General features: G+C 33.2%; 2 protein-coding genes and 1 pseudogene across 3 annotated transcripts; all 3 read right to left on the bottom strand.

Annotated features, from left to right (window-relative positions):
• Positions 1-3,333: 3,333 nt before the first annotated feature.
• LOC109816680 (expansin-A11) lies at positions 3,334-5,442 on the bottom strand. The gene is made up of 3 exons (XM_020381759.3): positions 5,072-5,442; positions 4,665-4,986; positions 3,334-4,079 (listed from the first exon to the last, which is right to left on the bottom strand). Exons 1-3 carry the CDS (start codon positions 5,214-5,216, stop codon positions 3,773-3,775), a joined length of 774 nt encoding a protein of 257 aa, XP_020237348.1. The 5' UTR covers positions 5,217-5,442; the 3' UTR covers positions 3,334-3,772.
• A 1,555-nt stretch (positions 5,443-6,997) lies between these two features.
• On the bottom strand, positions 6,998-12,849 carry LOC109816681 (putative 26S proteasome non-ATPase regulatory subunit 3; annotated as a pseudogene). Its single transcript, XR_014429807.1, has 9 exons — positions 12,637-12,849; positions 12,341-12,538; positions 11,994-12,134; positions 11,769-11,902; positions 11,589-11,643; positions 11,407-11,517; positions 10,994-11,233; positions 7,590-7,879; positions 6,998-7,483 (listed from the first exon to the last, which is right to left on the bottom strand). The product of XR_014429807.1 is annotated as a putative 26S proteasome non-ATPase regulatory subunit 3 (transcript).
• A 1,245-nt stretch (positions 12,850-14,094) lies between these two features.
• Positions 14,095-18,351, bottom strand: LOC109816700 (uncharacterized). The gene is made up of 9 exons (XM_020381786.3): positions 18,194-18,351; positions 17,932-18,054; positions 17,244-17,324; positions 17,059-17,147; positions 16,861-16,935; positions 15,722-15,783; positions 15,591-15,650; positions 14,989-15,171; positions 14,095-14,458 (listed from the first exon to the last, which is right to left on the bottom strand). Exons 2-9 carry the CDS (start codon positions 18,052-18,054, stop codon positions 14,379-14,381), a joined length of 753 nt encoding a protein of 250 aa, XP_020237375.1. The 5' UTR covers positions 18,194-18,351; the 3' UTR covers positions 14,095-14,378.
• Positions 18,352-19,549: the final 1,198 nt, after the last annotated feature.

Consider the following 19,549-nt stretch of genomic DNA (forward strand, 5'->3'; position numbering starts at 1 on the left):
GCTCCATTGTTTATCTTTCAACAAAATGGACATCTTTGCTTATGAGAATCTTATCAGTTTGTGATTGGTAAACTCTATAAGCTTTTGAAGGTGTGCTATATAGCCAATGAAAATTCTTGCTTCTGCCCTTTTTGTTTAGCTTATCCTTTTTCACCTTTAGCACATAAGTAAAACAAATATAGCCAAAACTTTGAAGTTTTGAACCAAAGGTTTATAGCCATACCATGGTTCATAAGGAGTTTTTCCTAGCATAACTTGCCTATTTAATAGAAACACAATCATATTTGCAGTTTCAGGCCAAAACTTCTTCGAAAGTCCTTTCTCATGCATCATGCTTCTAGCCATTTCCATTATTGTTCTATTCTTCCTCTCATTTACTCCATTTTGTTGTGGAGTGTAAGGAGTGGTAAGTTGGTGCTCAATCTCAACCTCTTCACAGAAAGAATTAAATTGATATGAAATGTACTCTTTTCCATTATCAAACCGTAGAACTTAAATTTTACAACTAGATTGATTTTCAATCCAAGCCTTGAACCTCCAAAAAAATTCCTGTAACTTCATATTTAAATTTCAAGAAATAAATCCAACATATTCTTGTCAAATCAAGAGAATGCAATATTTACTCTCATTTAGAGATAATTTAGGTAGAGGTCCTCCAAGGTTTATGTGAATCAATTTCAGTTTCTGTGATGCTCTACACTAGTTTGTGGAAATGGTAGCTTGTATTGTTTCCCATATTTATATGCATTACAATTACTTAAGTCATCTTCCAATGATGGCAAGTCTTTCACAATATTGTGTTTCTTCATGTTCAGCAATGCAACATGGTTAAAAAGACCAATTCTCTTATGTCAAAGCTCAATAACATTAATCGTGTTTGAAACAACAGCTTGCACCTCCTCCATTAAATCTAAAGAAAAGCTTTTTCCATTCATTTTGACCTTGAACAGATCGTGCCCACTTGCATCTTTGATCAAACACATTTTGTCTTCAAATAGAATTTTATAGCTTTTTTCAAGCAACTGACCAACACTTAACAAGTTTTGATTAATTTCAGGTACATAAAGTACATCAGTGATTATTTGTGTACCTAAATAACTTGCAATTGCAATAGTGCCCTTCCCTTTCACAACTATACACTCTCCATTGTCAATTTTGAATTTTGAAACAGTTGTCCTATCGAGTTCCTTGAACAATTCTTCATCATAGGTCATATGATGTGTGCATCCACTATCAATCAGCCAGCACTCACAATTGTTACTGGTGGTAAAATAAGTTGTTGCAAATAACTGCCCCTCCTCCTCTTGTTATTCAACCACTTGAGCCTTTGTTTGAGACTATTTTTTGTTCTTGCAAAATTTTGCAATATGACCAAGCTGATTGCATTTGTTACAGCGTAAGTTAGGTTATCTCCAACATCTGAAGTGGAGATGGTTTCTCTTTCCATAGTGCTGACAAGGAGGATGATTTGGTTTCTCATCATCTCTTTTACCACTTTTGTTAGAACTTTCTCCTTGTTCAAAGTTGCTCCCTTGAGCCTTCTTTTTCTTTCCTTTGTAACCATGATTGAGTTTCAATTTCACTTGTAAAGCACATTCAATCATGCCTTTCTCCCTCATGAGTCTCCTCTGTTCTTAGGTTTGCAAAGCATACATCAATTCTACTAAAGTGATATTTGACAAATCCTTGGAATTTTCAAAAGAGGAAATGGTGGATTCAAACCTCTTAGGAAGAGTCATAAGGATTTTTTGCACTATCCTTGTATCGAAAAATTTTGTCCCAAGCAACCTCACCTTGTTTACAATGCTTAGAAGTTTGTTAGAGAATTCTTTCACCATTTCTGACTCCTTCATTCGCTACATCTCAAACTCCCTGATCAAATTCAGCACTTGCATCCCTCTCATTTCCTTCATACTCTTGTTTGAGAAAATCTCATATAGCCTTTGTTGACTTTAGGGTCACAATTCTGGTGAAAATTGATTGAGAAACAGCAGAAAATAGACAAGACTTTGCCTTTGATTTTCGCTGCTTTCTTTCCTTATGATACTTGATTTGATTAAGTGTTGAATTTTCATGTAATTGACCAACCTCATAATCCTCCTCAACAGCTTCCCAAAGATCATTTGCATCAACAAAAGTCTCCATTCTAACTGCCCATAGGTGATAATTCTCACCATCAAATGCTGACAATGTTTGGACTGAATAATCATATTACGTTTTCAATTCTCTATATAAGTGTTTAGGTGTTTGGTGGAACTCTCAACCTTATCAAGTCCCTCAAGAACAAAATAATCTCTGGTACCAATTGTAGGAACTCAGAAAATTAGAAGACTAAAATTCATATTTTTATTCATACTTAAACTTTTCAATTAAAAAAAAAACATATAACTAATTCTGTTCATAAACATAAAAATTAAATGATAAATGTAAATATTCATAAAAGTGTAATAACACTTATAATTCCTATAATTAAAATTTATAATGATAAATTTTTTAATAATATTTCATTAATTTGAAATAAACTTTAATAATAAATGTTGTTTGATATTTTCAACAAGAATATCGTAAGCAATTTAAATCCATAAAGTTTTTGGAAACTTGTCGAAATTTCAATGAAGGTACAGCCAGAAAACTGTTACTTGATATCAAGCGAGATGTTGCTACGTAGTAACATCTTCACTGAAGTTGATCGAGTTTCAGTTCCTCTGAAATCAAGGGTAAACATGTGTCGCTACCCCAACACGGTTTTATGTGAGACATTAGTTAAAAAGGTGCCAGCTCATGTCGTGTCTCACTTTTATTAACTCATGTCATGTGCTTTAATCAATCAAAAACACGTAGATTCTCTGATAGCTGTTAGAGAATCTTGCATCTAACAGGTTTTGCTCTATTAATTGTAAATTTGTAATTGTTACCTCCAAGTTGTGAACCGACTTCACGAGGCTTGAGTCAAGAAAACTGATTAGGGAGGCCAATCGTTTAATTCTTCACGCATTAATACTCGAGTTTTGAAGGTTGTGTATCCTCTAAATTAGACATCAACTTTATAAGACTGACTTAAGAAGATCGATATTAGGAAAATGGTTAGATCTCCTAATGATAATGATAAGACTGATTAGAAGTTTAATTGATTATTTATGACTGACTAAACTTAACCAACTTGAATCTGGAAGATATTCTCCAAGACAAACAAAACTAAATAACAACATATATGATTAATCAAATACTGATTACCTTGTAACTTGCGACCTGCAATGTAAGCCTTATAGTAAGTTATTTTTTTAATGTTCTAGACATAAATTCACTAGATTATTATAGATGAGATCCTTGGTATCAAAATAATAACCAGGTAGATTTATCTTATTTTTAAATTTCCAAAAGCTTGATGGAATTAATACACAACAGTGTGACGACAACAATACACCAAAAAATCTAGGGAATGAGTATTTTCTCAACTCCCGCGACACAACTTCAACTATAGTATTCATATTACAACAATTTATAGTATAAATTTAAACAAGAAAGATGCTTAATTATTTGATTTCTACATACTTGAACTTCCTTATGACATGATGGTGATTGCTATTATTGATATTTGATAGTAACAATATTATGAAAGGCATGTATATATTGTGCCTTATTGAAGGGCTTGAAGTTGATGGGTTTGGTCCACCAAATAATCAAAACCACAAGAAGGGTGGCGGGCTGCTCCAGTCAAATAAAAAGCACGCCTCAGCCGTTCCAAGAGCCCTTGTGACTCATTTTTGTGAGCTTAGAACTGAACTGGGCTAGAGAAAGTTTGGCCAAATGTCCAACTTGCTGGAACTATATTTGGAAAAACTCTGACTTCTCCATCGGTGGTTGTGACTCTGAAGGACAAAGATTGACCATTCAAATATGCATTGGATTGCCAATTGGCACCCCAATTTCTTGACATGGCCATCCACACAGTTTTGGAGCCTTTAATGGATACAGATTGGATGGATCCTGCCCCAGCCACGTTGCTGATCAACACAAGCTCAAAGTAGTCCCTCCCATTCACAGTGAACCTAACCCCTCCGTGCTTCTTGCACGGAACCCTGCAACATTACTAATATTAACATGTCAAGGAAATAATTCACAAAAATGTCATATCGCTGCATAAATATTGTTATATTTATGTTTTGGTTTCATATAGTAGAATATATTGTTGAAGATCCTACATCACATAGTGGTATGGTCAAAATTAAGCTTAAAATAAGCTTATAAGATAGTATCAAAGTAAATCTTAACGATCATTGATGATTTTGAACTTAAAAGATCACTTACTATTGTATTATTACTAAATCATTTACAAATGTAGATTCCTAAGAACTTCACATTTGATGTTTAAAGTACAAGCAAAATATTTTAGAAATTCTACATCACCTAATGGTACGGCCAGAATAATATATATATATATATATATATATATATATATATATATATAACTATCCTTAATTTTACAAATTGGTTATGTTGACTTAAGTTAGACTCGAATCTACATTTTAATATATATGCAACAAAATTTTCCTAATATAATTGACACCCAGAACTAACACGAGATTACTGATTAAGCCTAAATAATGACTCGTTGTTCATGTGGTTGTCATATTTATATAACAAGGTGTAGAACAGATTCAAACCTTTGGAATAACACAGGCACGATCCCTCCTCTGTAAATACCAATCTTTTCCCACGCGGGTTGGGCCATATCAAAATGCTTGAGTGGAGGGTTGCACCAGCCTCCATTGTTGTTGGGAAGAGCAAAATTGGGAGGGCAAAAGTTCGTGGCAGTTATGGTGATAGATCTTCCTTTGATGCACCATCTTGAGTCTGATTTGTAATCACATATGATCTTGTAGCACTGACCGCAAGAAGCTCCATCATTAAACAAGGCAGTGCTTAAAGCCGCAGTTCTAGTCCCATACCCAGTTGAATACAGATTCCCATATCCACAAGCCCCCCCTGCAATCAATCATATACAATGAGTACAAAAATTCAGTCTTTGAAGAGTAGGGGGGGAAAAGATCTAGTGTTAAAAGGTTCTTACCCATAGTTCCTGAGGCATCACTACCCCCATAAAAAGTGGCATGAGCATTGGTCCATCCAGAAGGTGAGAAGGCATAGGTATTAATTGTGAAACAGCATGATCCTATGATGAGGCTTGTAGCCAAAAGAAGCATAAATTTTGCCATTTTTTTGTTGCTTGGTGAATGCCTAGTGAGATGATGAGGTTGAAGGATATGTGACTAGAATTTGTATTGGCAATTATTGTCATTTCCAAGTACAGAAGCTTTGTCCTTAAATAAGGGACTAGACTAGCTAAGGCAACGATGGCACATGTGAGGTTCTGCAAGATGAGAGAACTGAAGAAACAAATTTTTATTACTTATCGGATTAAATTTATCTGTGAAAGTCTGAACATATTCAATTATTCCCACGTTCTCTTGGGTTTTTCTCTTATACTCACCCACCCACATGCTCATCCCAACATAAGAGCCGTGAATGTTTCAAAACCCACAAGCCCATTTGGTCATTTAATTTTTTATTTTGGCCCCTCCCAGATCCCAATGCCAACCTCTTTCGTCCCACATGGATCTATTGGTCTGTAACTCCATTTTTGGATAAAATGACAGGGAATGGTTTTTATTAAATGGAATAGATCGTAACATGGAGGGTCACATGGAAATGATGATAGTGTCGTTTTTTGTGAGCTACATCCACATGTCCCATTTTGGCTACTCAGATTGTCAGTTGTCTGTTAGCTAGCGATTCAATTAATCACCGTGGTTTCAATCTGATAACACATGACATCTATATTTTCCCATGTAAATGAAATTCATAAATTATCCAGAGTGTTCATAAATAATGAGCTTGATCTGAACGACCCATGATACGATTTTCTAGCACCGTCAAGCAATCTAAAAGGGGAAAGGAAGTTTACTGTGGGATTGACAGTCAAGCAGACAAAAAGAATGAAAACTAAAAGCACCGTCAAGCAATAATTGCCGAGTGCTAACTTATCACTGTGCTACAATTTTCTAAAAATATGACTAATTACACCCCCTTTAAAATATCTTAATAATTTAATATATCAAATACTATAAAATATCAACAAAAGTTGAAAAAAGGAACCAGATCTAAGTGCTACAGCTTATTCTATCTCCGACACAAACGAAAGGAGGAAACATTTTCCCATTGTTTCAAGTAATTTTGAGAAAAGAAAAGTGTAAAAAAACGTGCAAGAGAAAATAAGTTTTTTAATTGTTTGGAAAATGTGAAAACTGAGAGAAGAGACAAAAGAAATAATGAAGTCATGATAAAAATAATCTCTTCATTAATGAAGAGATTTTATATAAATCTATAGAAGTGTTGAGACCTATCAAAAAATTAAAATTTATACTACTTCCCCACTATCTTATTTCTTTCTTTCATATTTATTTCATATCACTTAAAGAAAGCATTTATGCGACAGCAGGAAAGAAAAATATAATACATATTTATGCTCAATAAGCTACAGAAAATTATTGTAATAGCTCAGTTATACATCGATTGCTTAAAGTGATTTTGCAGTGACAAAACTAAGTGAGAAAGAAATGTAAATGAAAAATAACCTTTGTATTGTTTGAGAATGGAAAGAAATGGCAGGAAGAGAAAAGTTTAGCGAGCTTGCAATAAAAATAAATTTCCCCATGAGAAGTAAATTATTTTTATTTTTATTTTTATTTTGTAAATCTCAGTAATATATTGAAATGATGTATCTATCCATTTGTTTTACGATACCCGCATTTTTCTTTCTCTTTTACTTTCTTATTTTCAATCCATACTTAAAAATCTATCTATTTTCTATGCATTCTCTCTTTTCTCCAACTTCTTTTCTCTCTATCTAGCATCATTCAAACCGAGCATTATCCACCACAGTAAATACCTCCTTTTTTTTTTGGGCAAATGAGTAAATACATTCCAATAGTCAAACTTCTGAACTGAATCACTAACTCGGTCTTAATTTTCTCAAATCTTATAACAGTTCTCCGAACAAGGAAACAAATCGTTGGTGTGGCCATGATTTGTAACCAACTGTAAATATCTCAATATGGCAAAGGATTTCTTCATAACTTTTGTGTATAAAATAAAACTTAACGCTCCAAAAACGAAATGGTAATGCAAGTTCTCCAATGGAGAAATATGAGTAACTACGGAAATGAAGACAATAACTGGTAAGTTAAAAAGAGCAAATCATTATCAGAAGTCGTCATCATCCTCCTCTGCGATATGCTTAGCCAGTTCTTGCTCTTGTTGATGCCTCTCTCTCCTCTTTTCAGCACTTTCCTTTTCCTTGTGTGTGTTTGGTGGAAAACGCAGTGCTCGAACAGCTTCATTGTGCATGTTAAGACAAAAGGCAATCCGAGAATTAAATGCCAACTGAGGCTCATTTGTAGAGTAAATATCTCCGGTTTAGTTCCTATAGTTTCACTTGTAATGAAATAGACAGTGCGTAATTATTACATGGCTAATAGGTCCTTGCTGTTTTATTTATTTATTCAACCATCATATGTTATAATAGAGACACCATCCACCCATTGGCATGATCCAATGAAGCATCAATAGCCCCATCACGGATAGCCTTTGCTACAATGCTCTCAGCATCAGCAACAGGACTTGCAGAGTTCAACCTCAACTTTTTAGCCACATCAGCCAGTGAGATGCGTGAATATGATATGCTGATGTTGCGTAAACCAGTCCTGATGACATTATGACGCAGCCGAACAATCAAATTGTGAGTTTGGTCTCTACTGAAAGTCTTATCAAACTTCTCTGCCACATTCCTAAACAACTCCAAGTCACCAATTCGGACAGCCTGAAATTCCACAACATAATTAAACACCATCACTAAGAAGCACCACATCAACGCTATGGTTTGGACTTTACCAAAAGAATTTGTATTGAATTTGGAAGGGGCCTCAAATTCATGTGAAGAACAGCAGATTATGATTTAGAAACACACGAACTAAGTTCTAACAGCATTGAAAATTGAACAAAGGCCCATACAAGTGCATAAAATTGTGTTTTATTTTTGAAATTCAACAAAAGTAAACTTGTTTAAGCCAGGTATTTGATAATTTTCAACTTCCAGCACAACTTTCAAAAGCGTTCCATAAGGTGCTTCTGAAAAGAACTGAAAGATGAACAGCAATTTTTTTACTTGACCCATTTGTGACGAAAAGCATAAAAAAATATAAGTTAGTGCATTCCAAATAGAACCTTAGCCTGCTACAGAAAAACAAGGGCAAGTAAAAAAAGAATGCACAAATATTTATGAGATTATCGCTCCCGAAATAGAGTCATAGGTGCTCAATGCCTAAATATAATTGAACTGATTAAAACCATAAACAACATGGATTTTAAGTGCATTACTTATTTGAAGCCCTTATCAACACTATTTAACTATGGTACTATGGTTTGCATTATCGTCTCTTTTGTTTCATAATAAGTTAAGACAGATTTTCTCAATTTGAAATTTTATTCACAAAAATTTGATTTGATACAACTTAAAATGCATTTGATGCACATTGAGGGACAATACAAGCAAATCAAAACATACAAGAAGCTGAGTCAGAGCACAACTTTTTTTATTATTGTTTGATGGACAATGCAAAGCACAAGCAGTTTTGGAGGTGGAGCAAGGGGTTGCATGAGGTACTACCCAATGGGGCTTATAGGATGTTCACCATTGGCATTGACTAGGTTTAGGCTTTTAGCCAAATTGATTGGTAATTTAAACTTTTGGGTGCTGCGTACGGGACAAGAAGTTGAGTAATGTTTAGACTTCAGACTTCTGTCCTGTGCCCCATCTTTTGTTTGTTATGTCATATGACCATTATTAAAATCAAACAAGGAACAATTGTTTATTCTCTGTTCAGTCTTTCATTTTTCAGTAAATTAAATAACACCATTAACTAAAGTCTGATAACTGCAATGTAGAGTAATTCAAATTTTTGTATAAATTTGTCATTTCATAAAATAAATTTAAAAAAATATCTTGAGAAAAACCCACATAAAGGTCTATATTTAGTAGTACATCTACTTGAAAATGTTGAAAAAAATAGTCAATTGAGTGAATTAACTGATGAAAAGTAAAATGCATCAAAATAAACAAGAAGCCAAAATGGCATCACCTTAAACAAAGGCAATGTTGCAAATGTAAAACTGTAAAAGCCAAAGATGAAAAGCCGTGTTCGGTTGTAATCCCAGACATCATTTTATATTCAAAATTTTAATGAAATTTTCATAATAGGAGGTTGAATTGTATATTAAGTCACTAGAGGCCTAGAGATATTCTAGGAAGACACTCTACGATTAGTTAGAATTTATTGAAAATTACAACTTTTTGTAGGTCCTAATACTTATTTAACAATTTTTTCCTAATTTTTTTATTTTTCAATAAATTATAACCAATAGTAGAGTATGTGTTAGAGGTTGTATTACTAGCACTTCACTTAGTCTCTTCAGTTCTAGCTTATTTTTGACATAGGCCCAATGTTGAAACTTACAGATTAAATTTTTTTGCACCATCAACCAATATTAAGCAAGATGCCCCCATCCAAGCTGCCAAAAAGTTTTCCCACATCAGCTGTCATGAAAATGAGAATCAAAATAAAAATTAAAAAACACAATTCTATTTTCTTTATTGTCCACTTTGCTTCCAGGCTTCCACCAGACCTAGACTGAGTTCTCTTTCAATAAAACCAGGCTAAAAGTAGTATCTAACTGTTTCAAAATTTTTCTATTTGAGTCAATTTTGGTTATAAATAGAATCAGTGCGTGATTTCACTTATTTATGGTATAGCCAATTGCGTGTCATAGCAAAGTGATCCTAACTACTAAGCTATTCAAATCGTGGAGTAGTTTTCAGCAGTGGACCAGTGGCCATCATAACCAAAATGGCGGCTTTTCAAATTTCAAGTGCTATAGCAGCACTACTGTGATGGGATTCAAAAACCATTCTTTACCCTTAAACATCTTTGTTTATGGGTTTTCTGGGGTATTACTGTGATTTCTCACCCATTTTCTAATGTACTTTTTGCTTCCAAAACACTATAGGGTTTGAGACCCTCAATCATTTACAAAAAAAAATAAAAAGTTACTTCTGTTGACCTCTGTTCCTTCACATTTTATATGTCTATGTTTTATGTTTTTTCCTTTTTTTCTGTGTTCTTATTTTTCTTCTTTAGACTTCGGTGTCAGTATTCACAGTTCACATTCTAGTTATTATGTAATGTGTTCACTTGAAAAGAGAGAATGATTTTATTATTTCAATCATACGGATTACATTCTCATTACATCTATTTGTAACAATCTAATCCTCCAAAATAAGGAAATAAGAAACTATAATATGTTGAAAAATAAATAAGAAGATTCTACAGATATTTTATCTAACTAGGATATTTACAACATGTTCTTCTTCTATTAATCTCACCATCAACATTCATTTTCTTTATTTCATTCCTATGTTCTTAATGCCTAGATTGATGGTGATTGTGAGTGTAAATTGTGACTTATTATGGTCATGACATGAATTTCTTGAAGTTTGGGGTTTCATTTTCTTTAATTAAATTAGTGGTCGTCTTGCTTTCTTCAATACCGCTATAGCATTTTCAGGTCTGGCCACTACACATTTCTGTTGTGGATTGATAACTACAAAATGAAGTCTATGGGTCGAAAAAATTAGCCACAACCAATTATGAAACATGGATTTCATCTGCCACATCATAATATTGAAAGAGTTATAACATATGATGGTTGAATAAATAAATAAAACAGCAAGGACCTATTAGCCATGTAATAATTACGCACTGTCTATTTCATTACAAGTGAAACTATAGGAACTAAACACAATCAAATAAAAAAAATTAGAAATTCACTTTTATTATGGCTTAAAATTAGCTAACTCTGGTTGATAATGTGGACTTACATTAGTAAGCTCAAAGTAAGGCCTCAAAGCTTTATCCATTCCTCTCTGCATAAAGACAGTCCTCTCAGGTATTTCTCCCAATAATAGACGCACTATCACAGCCCACTTGTTACATAAAATTCGAAAACTCCGTGCCGCACTGGGAGCTTTACGAGCAGCCTGCTGGAGAGACTCTTTTGCATCGGTATACTCCAACTGAATTGTCCGAATTTTCCCAAGGTAGAAGAGATAACGACAGAACTAAAAAAGAAACAAAACACGTGTGGATAAAATGGCAAGTAAAAAGGAATTTTAAAAGCAAAAGGAAGTGTAAATTAGACTAGCTAAACACACAAATCACAGAATCAGTTCAACAAACGGGCATCATTGCAAAAAAAAGTACTAAGACCAGAAATAGAAGGTAAAAGTTATACCTGCTGATTTGAATGTGCCTCAAAACGTGGAGCTTTAGACCTCAACTTCTCAGCCTGATAATATAGGTTGTAGTGTAGATAGTTACGAAGTAACAGAATAAGAAGCGTTTCCTGTATCACATCATCAGGTAAGTACAAAACATGACCCACCTATGAAACAAACCTATGAGTTAGAAACCAACCTGACCCAGCTCATCATGGCGCAGGGTAGCAATTCGGTGCAATGCAAGGAGGTTGCTGAAAACAAAATGCCATTTAATTCGGAATAAGCTAAATCTCAACCAGCTGCATATCCCCCTTAGCAGTATAAAAATTTGCCCCTGAATTCATTCTTGAACTGCATAGATAAGAAGCTAACTCACCCTTGAATTTCAGCAAGATCTCCTGTAAGCTCATAGCTATATGAGTAATAAAAGTACAGCCTGGATGCAATAACATCAACAGTTCTTCTATTCATGCCCTTCAGCCGAATGCCAGCCGAGGAACAAGCTTTGGCCTAAATGAAAAATTAAAGCAACCGGAACATATAATGAGCAGTCTATTGGCATAGCTGATTTAAATCTTAACATACAGGAACAGGACTCAACCATGTCATATTGTTTCTGGTCAATCAGAAAAAGTAGGACAAGGAGGTAACAGTAGATTTCTAGCTCAGGCAACAAGTGCTTCGCCGCAGAGGTTTGAACAGAAGATGTTGCAGTGTCCAATTCCATTTCCTGATCACCTTCCTATACAGCCAATTATTACAAAATTAAGAAACCAAAGGCTATCACATCCATTATAATACCACAAGTAAACAGTTTAATATGTTTCACATTCATACACATAAGTAAATACATAATTGAACAAATCAAAGTAACTAAACGGATATAAATATAATTAACGTTTACAAATTACAACAGTAGAGGTGAAGCGCAAAAGCAAAAATAATTACCCTGGGATTAGGAAGATAAGAGGATAACTTAGCATGAGGTTCAGAAGCGGGAGCGAGAACGTAATCGAGAAAAGATGAGAGAACTGGTGCTGTTAGTTTACAGCCTCAATGCAAATGTAAGGCGCACAGCACGCGCAATTCGACGAACTTCCTTTGTGTACGAACCGGTTTCAATAATTGATGCTATTTCCTTCAAATCTGTGAGTCAGATCAATAATATTTAGCAAAATTAAAATGGAATGATGTTTCAGAAACGTGAAATTGAATAAATAATATGGTATGAGAAAGAAACTTACGGTGCAATGTAGATGGAGGAAGTGAAGAAACCGAGTGTGAAGGCGTTGCTTGATCCTTCATCTCCACGTCTTCACTCATCTTTTGCAACAACACAATAATGTAACGTCTTTCGATCTGTGAATTATGCAAACCCTGAGTCGCAGGGAGGAAGTAATTTGTGTCACTTTGTTTGGTAGCCTTCTTTCCCAAGTTAAACGCAGGAAACTTTTCTTCTTCTTTACTATTTTATTTTAAAAAGAAAATGAAAAAATCCTACTTTTTTTCCTCTCTTAATTAATTCTTAAAACATGAAGATTATATAAATAATATTTTTAAAAAATTAAAAATAACTAAGCATTAAAAAATCCATCAAATTGGTACAAAATGTTAGTAAAATAAATATTAGTTCAGAAATTAAATTAAACTTACGGTTATTAAAAACTTGAGAGATCACTTATAGAATTCCATTACTTTATGAACTAAATAAGAAAAATAATTCAATAAAATCCAGCTCAATTGATTTAGGATGATGCTAACGTTGTAAACTATTTAATACTTAATTTGATAAACTTGGAGAAACTGAATTGATAGTTTAGTAAAAAAAAGTTAAGACAGTTTTAAGGTAGTGTTATGGCTTTTAGCATTTATTTTGTCAAAAAAAATAAATTATTATTAAAGATTAGATAAAAAGTACTTTTTAAGCAATATATTTGTACATATGCGTTTATCAACAATAATGCCACAAACAGTATGTTATCTCGTGATTGAATTCTTAGACAATCGAAGTGCAATCCTATTATTGAAAGAGGAGTATGACGCTCTGAATCTCTGATTGAAATTTATCTTAAAATTAAATAATCGATGGCTTTTACACAATTTTGTAACTCTTAATTAATTTTAATGAATAAAAGTGTGTTAAAAAAATGTTATGGTGTGATGATAACATTTTTCATTATTGAAAAGCATTTCCCTTCGAAAGCATACTCAATACAAATTTTATTGTATTTAAATTTATATTTAAACTACACCATTGATAAATGTCATCATTACAGATTATGTTATGTGATGTCATAGATATGTTATGTTAAACGAATTCTTTAATAATGGATGAGGGAAGACAATATGTTAATTCTCAAGAACGTAGCATAATAATCATAATAATTATTAAAAAAAAAAAATAAACATATCAACGTGACTGGTGGAGGAAAGTATACAACGCAAACAAATTTATTGTTTCAAGTTTGAATCTCAATGATATTGATCCACATGGGCAAACAAAGAATTTTCTTTTTGATTAAAACAATACCATTTCTACTCCTCTAAAAAGAAAGGGGTCGAGGACTAATCCATATCATTTTGAATTGTATATCGAGTGCCAAAACTAGAAGTCTTGGACATCTCTGCACATGGAAATCGAACAAAGAAAATTGTCCTGGAGCAATGCATATGCTATCAAGAGGAAAGATAAAAGGCATCAATTTAAACAAATCTCTAGAAAATAAAAATTAAAGAATGAGATTCAGGGCCAAAACAGAAGTACAACTGTTCAAGCATCTGACCAAGGTCTAAAACATAAAGGGTGCCTAAGTGGCAGCAGTCTCAAAACTAAAAGTCTACATAAAACTGTAAGAAGAAAATGCCCTACAGTTCTTCGGGGCCCCAGAGAAAAAGAAGGGGGAAATGAAGAAAATTGAACAAATAAAAGAAAAACATAAATTAGACATGGCTTTCTTTCACTAGTCAAGTCATCTGCACTAATGCCTCAGGCAGCTGCTTGGATTGGCCCATTGGATCTAAAGCCGCGACCCCTTCCACGATATCCCCCCCTGCCACGGCCACGACCTACAACAAAAATTCATCACATTAAACAACAATAAAAGTAGCTATAGAAACAAGTTTGCACGACTCTGATGGTTTTGACAAAGGCTGCGAATAACAAGCTTGAACATAAAATCAAGTATTGGGTGTAAAATCTCAAAATGGTGAATGGCACAACCACTCAGCTCTACAAAAAGCTGAATTAAAAGCATAACACATCACGCAGACATTAAGGGGATAAAAATGTATGATGTAGGATAAGAACAAGCAAAATATAGATGATAAGGTTAAGGTAATGTATGAAACTGCTCCAGAGAGTCCAGACAGTTAAACAAGGGCCATAAGACACAATTGGCTTAACCACTTCCAGAATATCAAGAGGTAAAAGCCAATATCCTAGTAATGGTTGACAACATACATATGCATCTACCACCTACACAACTGGTTCAAACACTTACCCAGAATTGCAACTGCAAAAGCTGATTGCCTAACACAGGTAGCCAATGAACACATACCTACAACAGAAATGAAAGCAAGTGATAGGGATCATGTACCTCGGCCTTGAGGTATATCTTGGTTGTATCCTCCATCTTGCTGCATATCAACATGGGGCCCATTGTACCCTCCCCTTCCACGACCACGAAAGCCACGTCCTCTTCCTCTACCCCTGCCCCTAGCATTTCCCCTACTACGATCCCAACCACCATCATCGTAATCAGCTGAAATATAACCATTCCCTGAAATAAAATACAGTAGTCATATCAAAAACAGCATAACCATTCTTCAACTTTTTCCTTAGTGTTTAGATGCTCTAAGAACAAGTTTTTTTTTCCAGAAAAGATGCTTTGTTAACATGATATTCAGAGTTGCGAAAATCTTTAAATGTTTGACTATTAAGAAAGATCACAAGGCTATCAACTTTAAATCAAGATGTATTCACATATCTGAATAAGCCTGTGCCAGAACTTTCTCAAAAGTGATCATCCATAACATCTACGGCAATAATTTCAAATTGAAATTGCAACATAAATATGAGGAAACTATATAATGGACTCATTTAAACAATCCGTCAATCACAGATATTTAACCCAGTGATAACAACCACATGATAAACATAAGGTTCGCAGAAATGAAATAATGCACACAACACACATACCTCTGCCCCTTCCCCTGCCTCGGCCACCACGTCCTCGAACACGACCATTAGGTGAACCCTCTGCAGAACAAAAAAGTTAAAACAGATGTAAACTATTAAGTGCGGTAAAAAGACATGTTGCAGGTACCTACCTCCTTCATAATCAAAATCTGTAGCAGCCTTCACCTGATCAGCTGGTAATGGAGGCTGATACCTAAAATAACACATAATTAAAAATTACATTAAATTCGCATAGTTTATATTACTAATATACTTGCTTCTCTATTGCTTGATACATAAAATCTTGAAACCTGCTAAGTAAGCACATATAATTAGTACATATACTCCAATTTCTAACACTCAAGCCAGAGTTTTTTTTATTTTCTCTGAGTTTACCTTTTACAATTAACATGTGCTATGACCATATCATTTTCATATCATTATCCAATGTGAAATAATACCGAATGCATACTGTTTATGAAAGAGAAATTTAAGGGGGCCATTGATTCATCTTATTTTGAGGAATAAATGTTTTTTAATTGACAGATTAGTTTCAAAAATTTATAACAATGTTTTAAAAAATCTTCAAATAGTAGTTTAACGTTTTTCTCACACTCTAAAAGTAGTTACTTCTGAAAAATGTTTGGATAAAGGCAGTATCCATAATCACTTTTTAAGCTTAATTAAACAAACAAGCAATTTGTGAAAAAACTGAAAATAATGAAGAACCCATTTAGAAAGATACAATGTCACTCTATTCACACCAAATCTAATATTATTTTTTCTTATATTTTTTATTTATAGAACTTTAGCAAACATAATTTTGATACCAATTTCCTCTCCAATTGAGAAGGCTAGGCATCATTTGGGTAATGTAATCAAATGGTACACTTCTAGATATATTCTAGATTTGTACTTCACTTCAAAATTCCTTCCAATTCAAACAAAACACTCACCAGCAAGGTCTCTGACTTCACATGATTCTCTACACTAATCTACTATAATAAGGTAATCTAACTACACATAAGACAACTTATTTTGGAGCACCAAAAGAAGGGGTTTGAATATTTATTTTTGAAAATCTACCTTAATTATTAGGAGGATTTCTTTCTGGAATAAAAGGGATATGGTAGTTATGCTACCAAATCTCCATGATAATTATTTTCTATCTTTAGCTTGATTTGGTACGTAGAGATTTTGTTTCATTCCCTGATTTTCTACAATTTTCTAAGCACAAATGTCACTGCATACTGCATGTCTAAAACAAAACTAGGCTCCCTAACCAACTTACCCCACAGATGATGTATCAAGTTCCTTCTTTGAAAGGGTTATTGTTATCATTGACACATGTCTAGTTGTCTCCAAACTGCAAATGGGGAAGGTTAAAATTAGCATAAGAATTAACCCCCATCAACCATCTGATTAGAATGTTTAACACTTCAACCATCACTGAAGAAGAAAAACATTATTATTTAAAAGTTGCTCTTACGGAAGGAGGCCTTCCTCTAGGGGCTCCCAAGTATCAGTGATATCAGTGGATCCAATTGCTGTATTCTGGTGGAGACCCACAATTCTCCTCTGCATTGACCCCAAAAATATAAAATACTCATCAAACAAAACGACATGTTAAGATAATGGCCAACTCAACTAACCGCAGAAACAAACAAAACAAACCTTAATCAACTCCACGATAGTTACGGTTTTATTAATAGCTCTCCCCATTGCCTTGAAAACAATTTCATTAGACCCTTTTTCCTGTGTAGACAAAAATAACATAAAGTCAACTTACAGAATATCACAGAAAATAGAGAATCAACTTCTTAATTCATAGTTCAACAAATAAAGACTTCACACTCATATTATCTGCTGTTTCACTTTCTCCAATGCTCCTGAAATTCCGCAGCAAAAAAAGCAGGACACAGACCCCTCACCCCTCCTCCCCCAATATTCAATTCAAACACAAAAAATATGGAAGCAAAGGGGGAAAGAAAAGAAGAGGTCATCACAATTTACATGACTCACACACTTTAAATCATTTTTCAAAGATCTAAGTTTTACATTAATTATAGGTATACTTGACATAATAAATTTATTGGTCACATTTATTTTTTTAAAAGAAAAAAGTACAAACAAGTAGGGCAAGGTAAGGTACTCCACCAACCACACCCTTATCCATTTCCTTCACATTCCCTCCAAAATCCCAACCATACAATTACCACATAATAACAAAATACAAAAATTAAAAAATAAAAAAAAAAGTTCATGGTCATATTCAAAACTTAAACCACTCAGTTTACAAGTTGAACAAGTCCTCACAAAACCTCAGTAATTTTAATTTAATTTAATTTTTTAAAAAAATTACCTGAAGCAAGCTCATGGCGTAAGTAATGTAGTTGCGCATCCTCCCCTGACTAGTAATCCGGATCTCATTTTCATCGATTGGAGTTTCAGCTCTCGGCTTCTCCACCTTCTGGTACCGATCCATCTGCACCACACAACAAAAACAACAACACAAGCTTCAGCCGCAACATCAGAAAAACGACACAGAACAGAACACACACAAAAATAAATCAGTGAAACGAAAAGGAAAAAAGAGAGGTTCGATTTGATCTGCAGCGGCTTACCGCGATATCTAAGGATAGAGTTTCCTTTGCGAACGAACACAAAGAGCGAAGCCCTCTTCTACGGCTTGTATTTTCTATTGCGCCCTAACCTCGTGCAGCAATGTGTTTCACTTTATATACCCCCCAACACCCGACACCCTCTCCCTCTCTAAACTACCCTAACCAACTCTTTTTCTGAGTCCACTCACTCACTTCCCAATACTTACTAGGGCTGGGCTCGGCCCAATCGCTCCATGGGCCACCCTCTCCTGCTTATTCATAATTCGTAACAGTAATAATAACCGTTTTCGCCCGAATATTTCAGAACCTCTAGCTGGAATCTCAATTTTTTACTCCTTGTTTGAGAACTATGAATATATTCATTTTATTAAAATCATTATATCTCATATAATATGCACAGTTACTTTATTATTAAATACTACGATTGTTCCTATATAAATCACTCAATTACTTAAGTGATTAATATTAAAAAAAAAAGTAATTAATTTAATTAATAATAATAAATTTTTATTATTTATATTTTTTTCTCTAAAATATCACTATACTACTTTTTTATAGTTAATACTTATATATATTTTAACTAATTTGAATATATATTGTATATTATTTATCTCTTCTAATTAATAATCATCTTTCTATAAATTAATTAGAGTGCATATTTTTAAATAATATATAATTAATATATTTTATCAAATTATAAAAATATATTTTAATGAGGAATATTTTAGTTTAAAAATAATTAATATAAAAGATAATATGAATTAAATCTTATATAAAAAATAATAATCATTTTAAATGAGATTTTATAAATATAAATTAAAGTAGTATTAATTTTTAAAATAAAATAGAAAAAAATATTAAAAAAATAAATATTATAAGAATATATAATTTTATTTTTATCATTGAAATATACAAATTTTATTTGTGCATGAGAAGAATAAAAAAAAGTATCCTTTTTATAAATTACACATACCTTAGACCATCATTTAATTAAAATAAGCTTATTATGGGTTATAAAATTTCTCTCAAAATATTTAACACACAGTTGCACATTTTTTCACACAGTTGCACATTTTTCCATAAAATATGACAAGCATTTCAAACATATGATATATTTTAGCACTTATAGAGAGATGAATTGCCCCTCAGTTAATTCTCTATTTTTTCAAGAATTTAACCTCGTGATTTCTAATCATAAGATACATTACTTTCAAAATAAGAGAAAAACATAGTTACATATTTAAAACTTAAATTTAAGATTATTAAATAAGTTTGTAAGATAACTCAAATAATTCATGAATTCTACGAACTTGAATTCACACTCAAAATTAGTAATTTTATCATAATGAAAAATAG

The sequence above is a fragment of the Cajanus cajan genome, chromosome 9, assembly GCF_000230855.2.
Source record: "Cajanus cajan strain Asha chromosome 9, NIPB_CcT2T_4, whole genome shotgun sequence".
Lineage (NCBI taxonomy): Eukaryota > Viridiplantae > Streptophyta > Magnoliopsida > Fabales > Fabaceae > Cajanus > Cajanus cajan.

What these genes read in the sequence shown, in the direction of transcription:
- LOC109816700 (XM_020381786.3), bottom strand. Translation starts at nt 18,054, where the DNA reads ATGGATCGGTACCAGAAGGTGGAGAAGCCGAGAGCTGAAACTCCAATC. An exon ending in ACGCCATGAGCTTGCTTCAG is followed by an intron (nt 17,325 to 17,931) that starts GTAATTTTTTTA and finishes TTGTCTACACAG; the next exon opens with GAAAAAGGGTCTAATGAAAT. An exon ending in AGATATACCTCAAGGCCGAG is followed by an intron (nt 14,459 to 14,988) that starts GTACATGATCCC and finishes TTTTTGTTGTAG; the next exon opens with GTCGTGGCCGTGGCAGGGGG.
- LOC109816680 (XM_020381759.3), bottom strand. Translation starts at nt 5,216, where the DNA reads ATGGCAAAATTTATGCTTCTTTTGGCTACAAGCCTCATCATAGGATCA. An exon ending in TGATGCCTCAGGAACTATGG is followed by an intron (nt 4,987 to 5,071) that starts GTAAGAACCTTT and finishes GATTGATTGCAG; the next exon opens with GGGGGGCTTGTGGATATGGG. An exon ending in GTGCCTGTGTTATTCCAAAG is followed by an intron (nt 4,080 to 4,664) that starts GTTTGAATCTGT and finishes GTAATGTTGCAG; the next exon opens with GGTTCCGTGCAAGAAGCACG.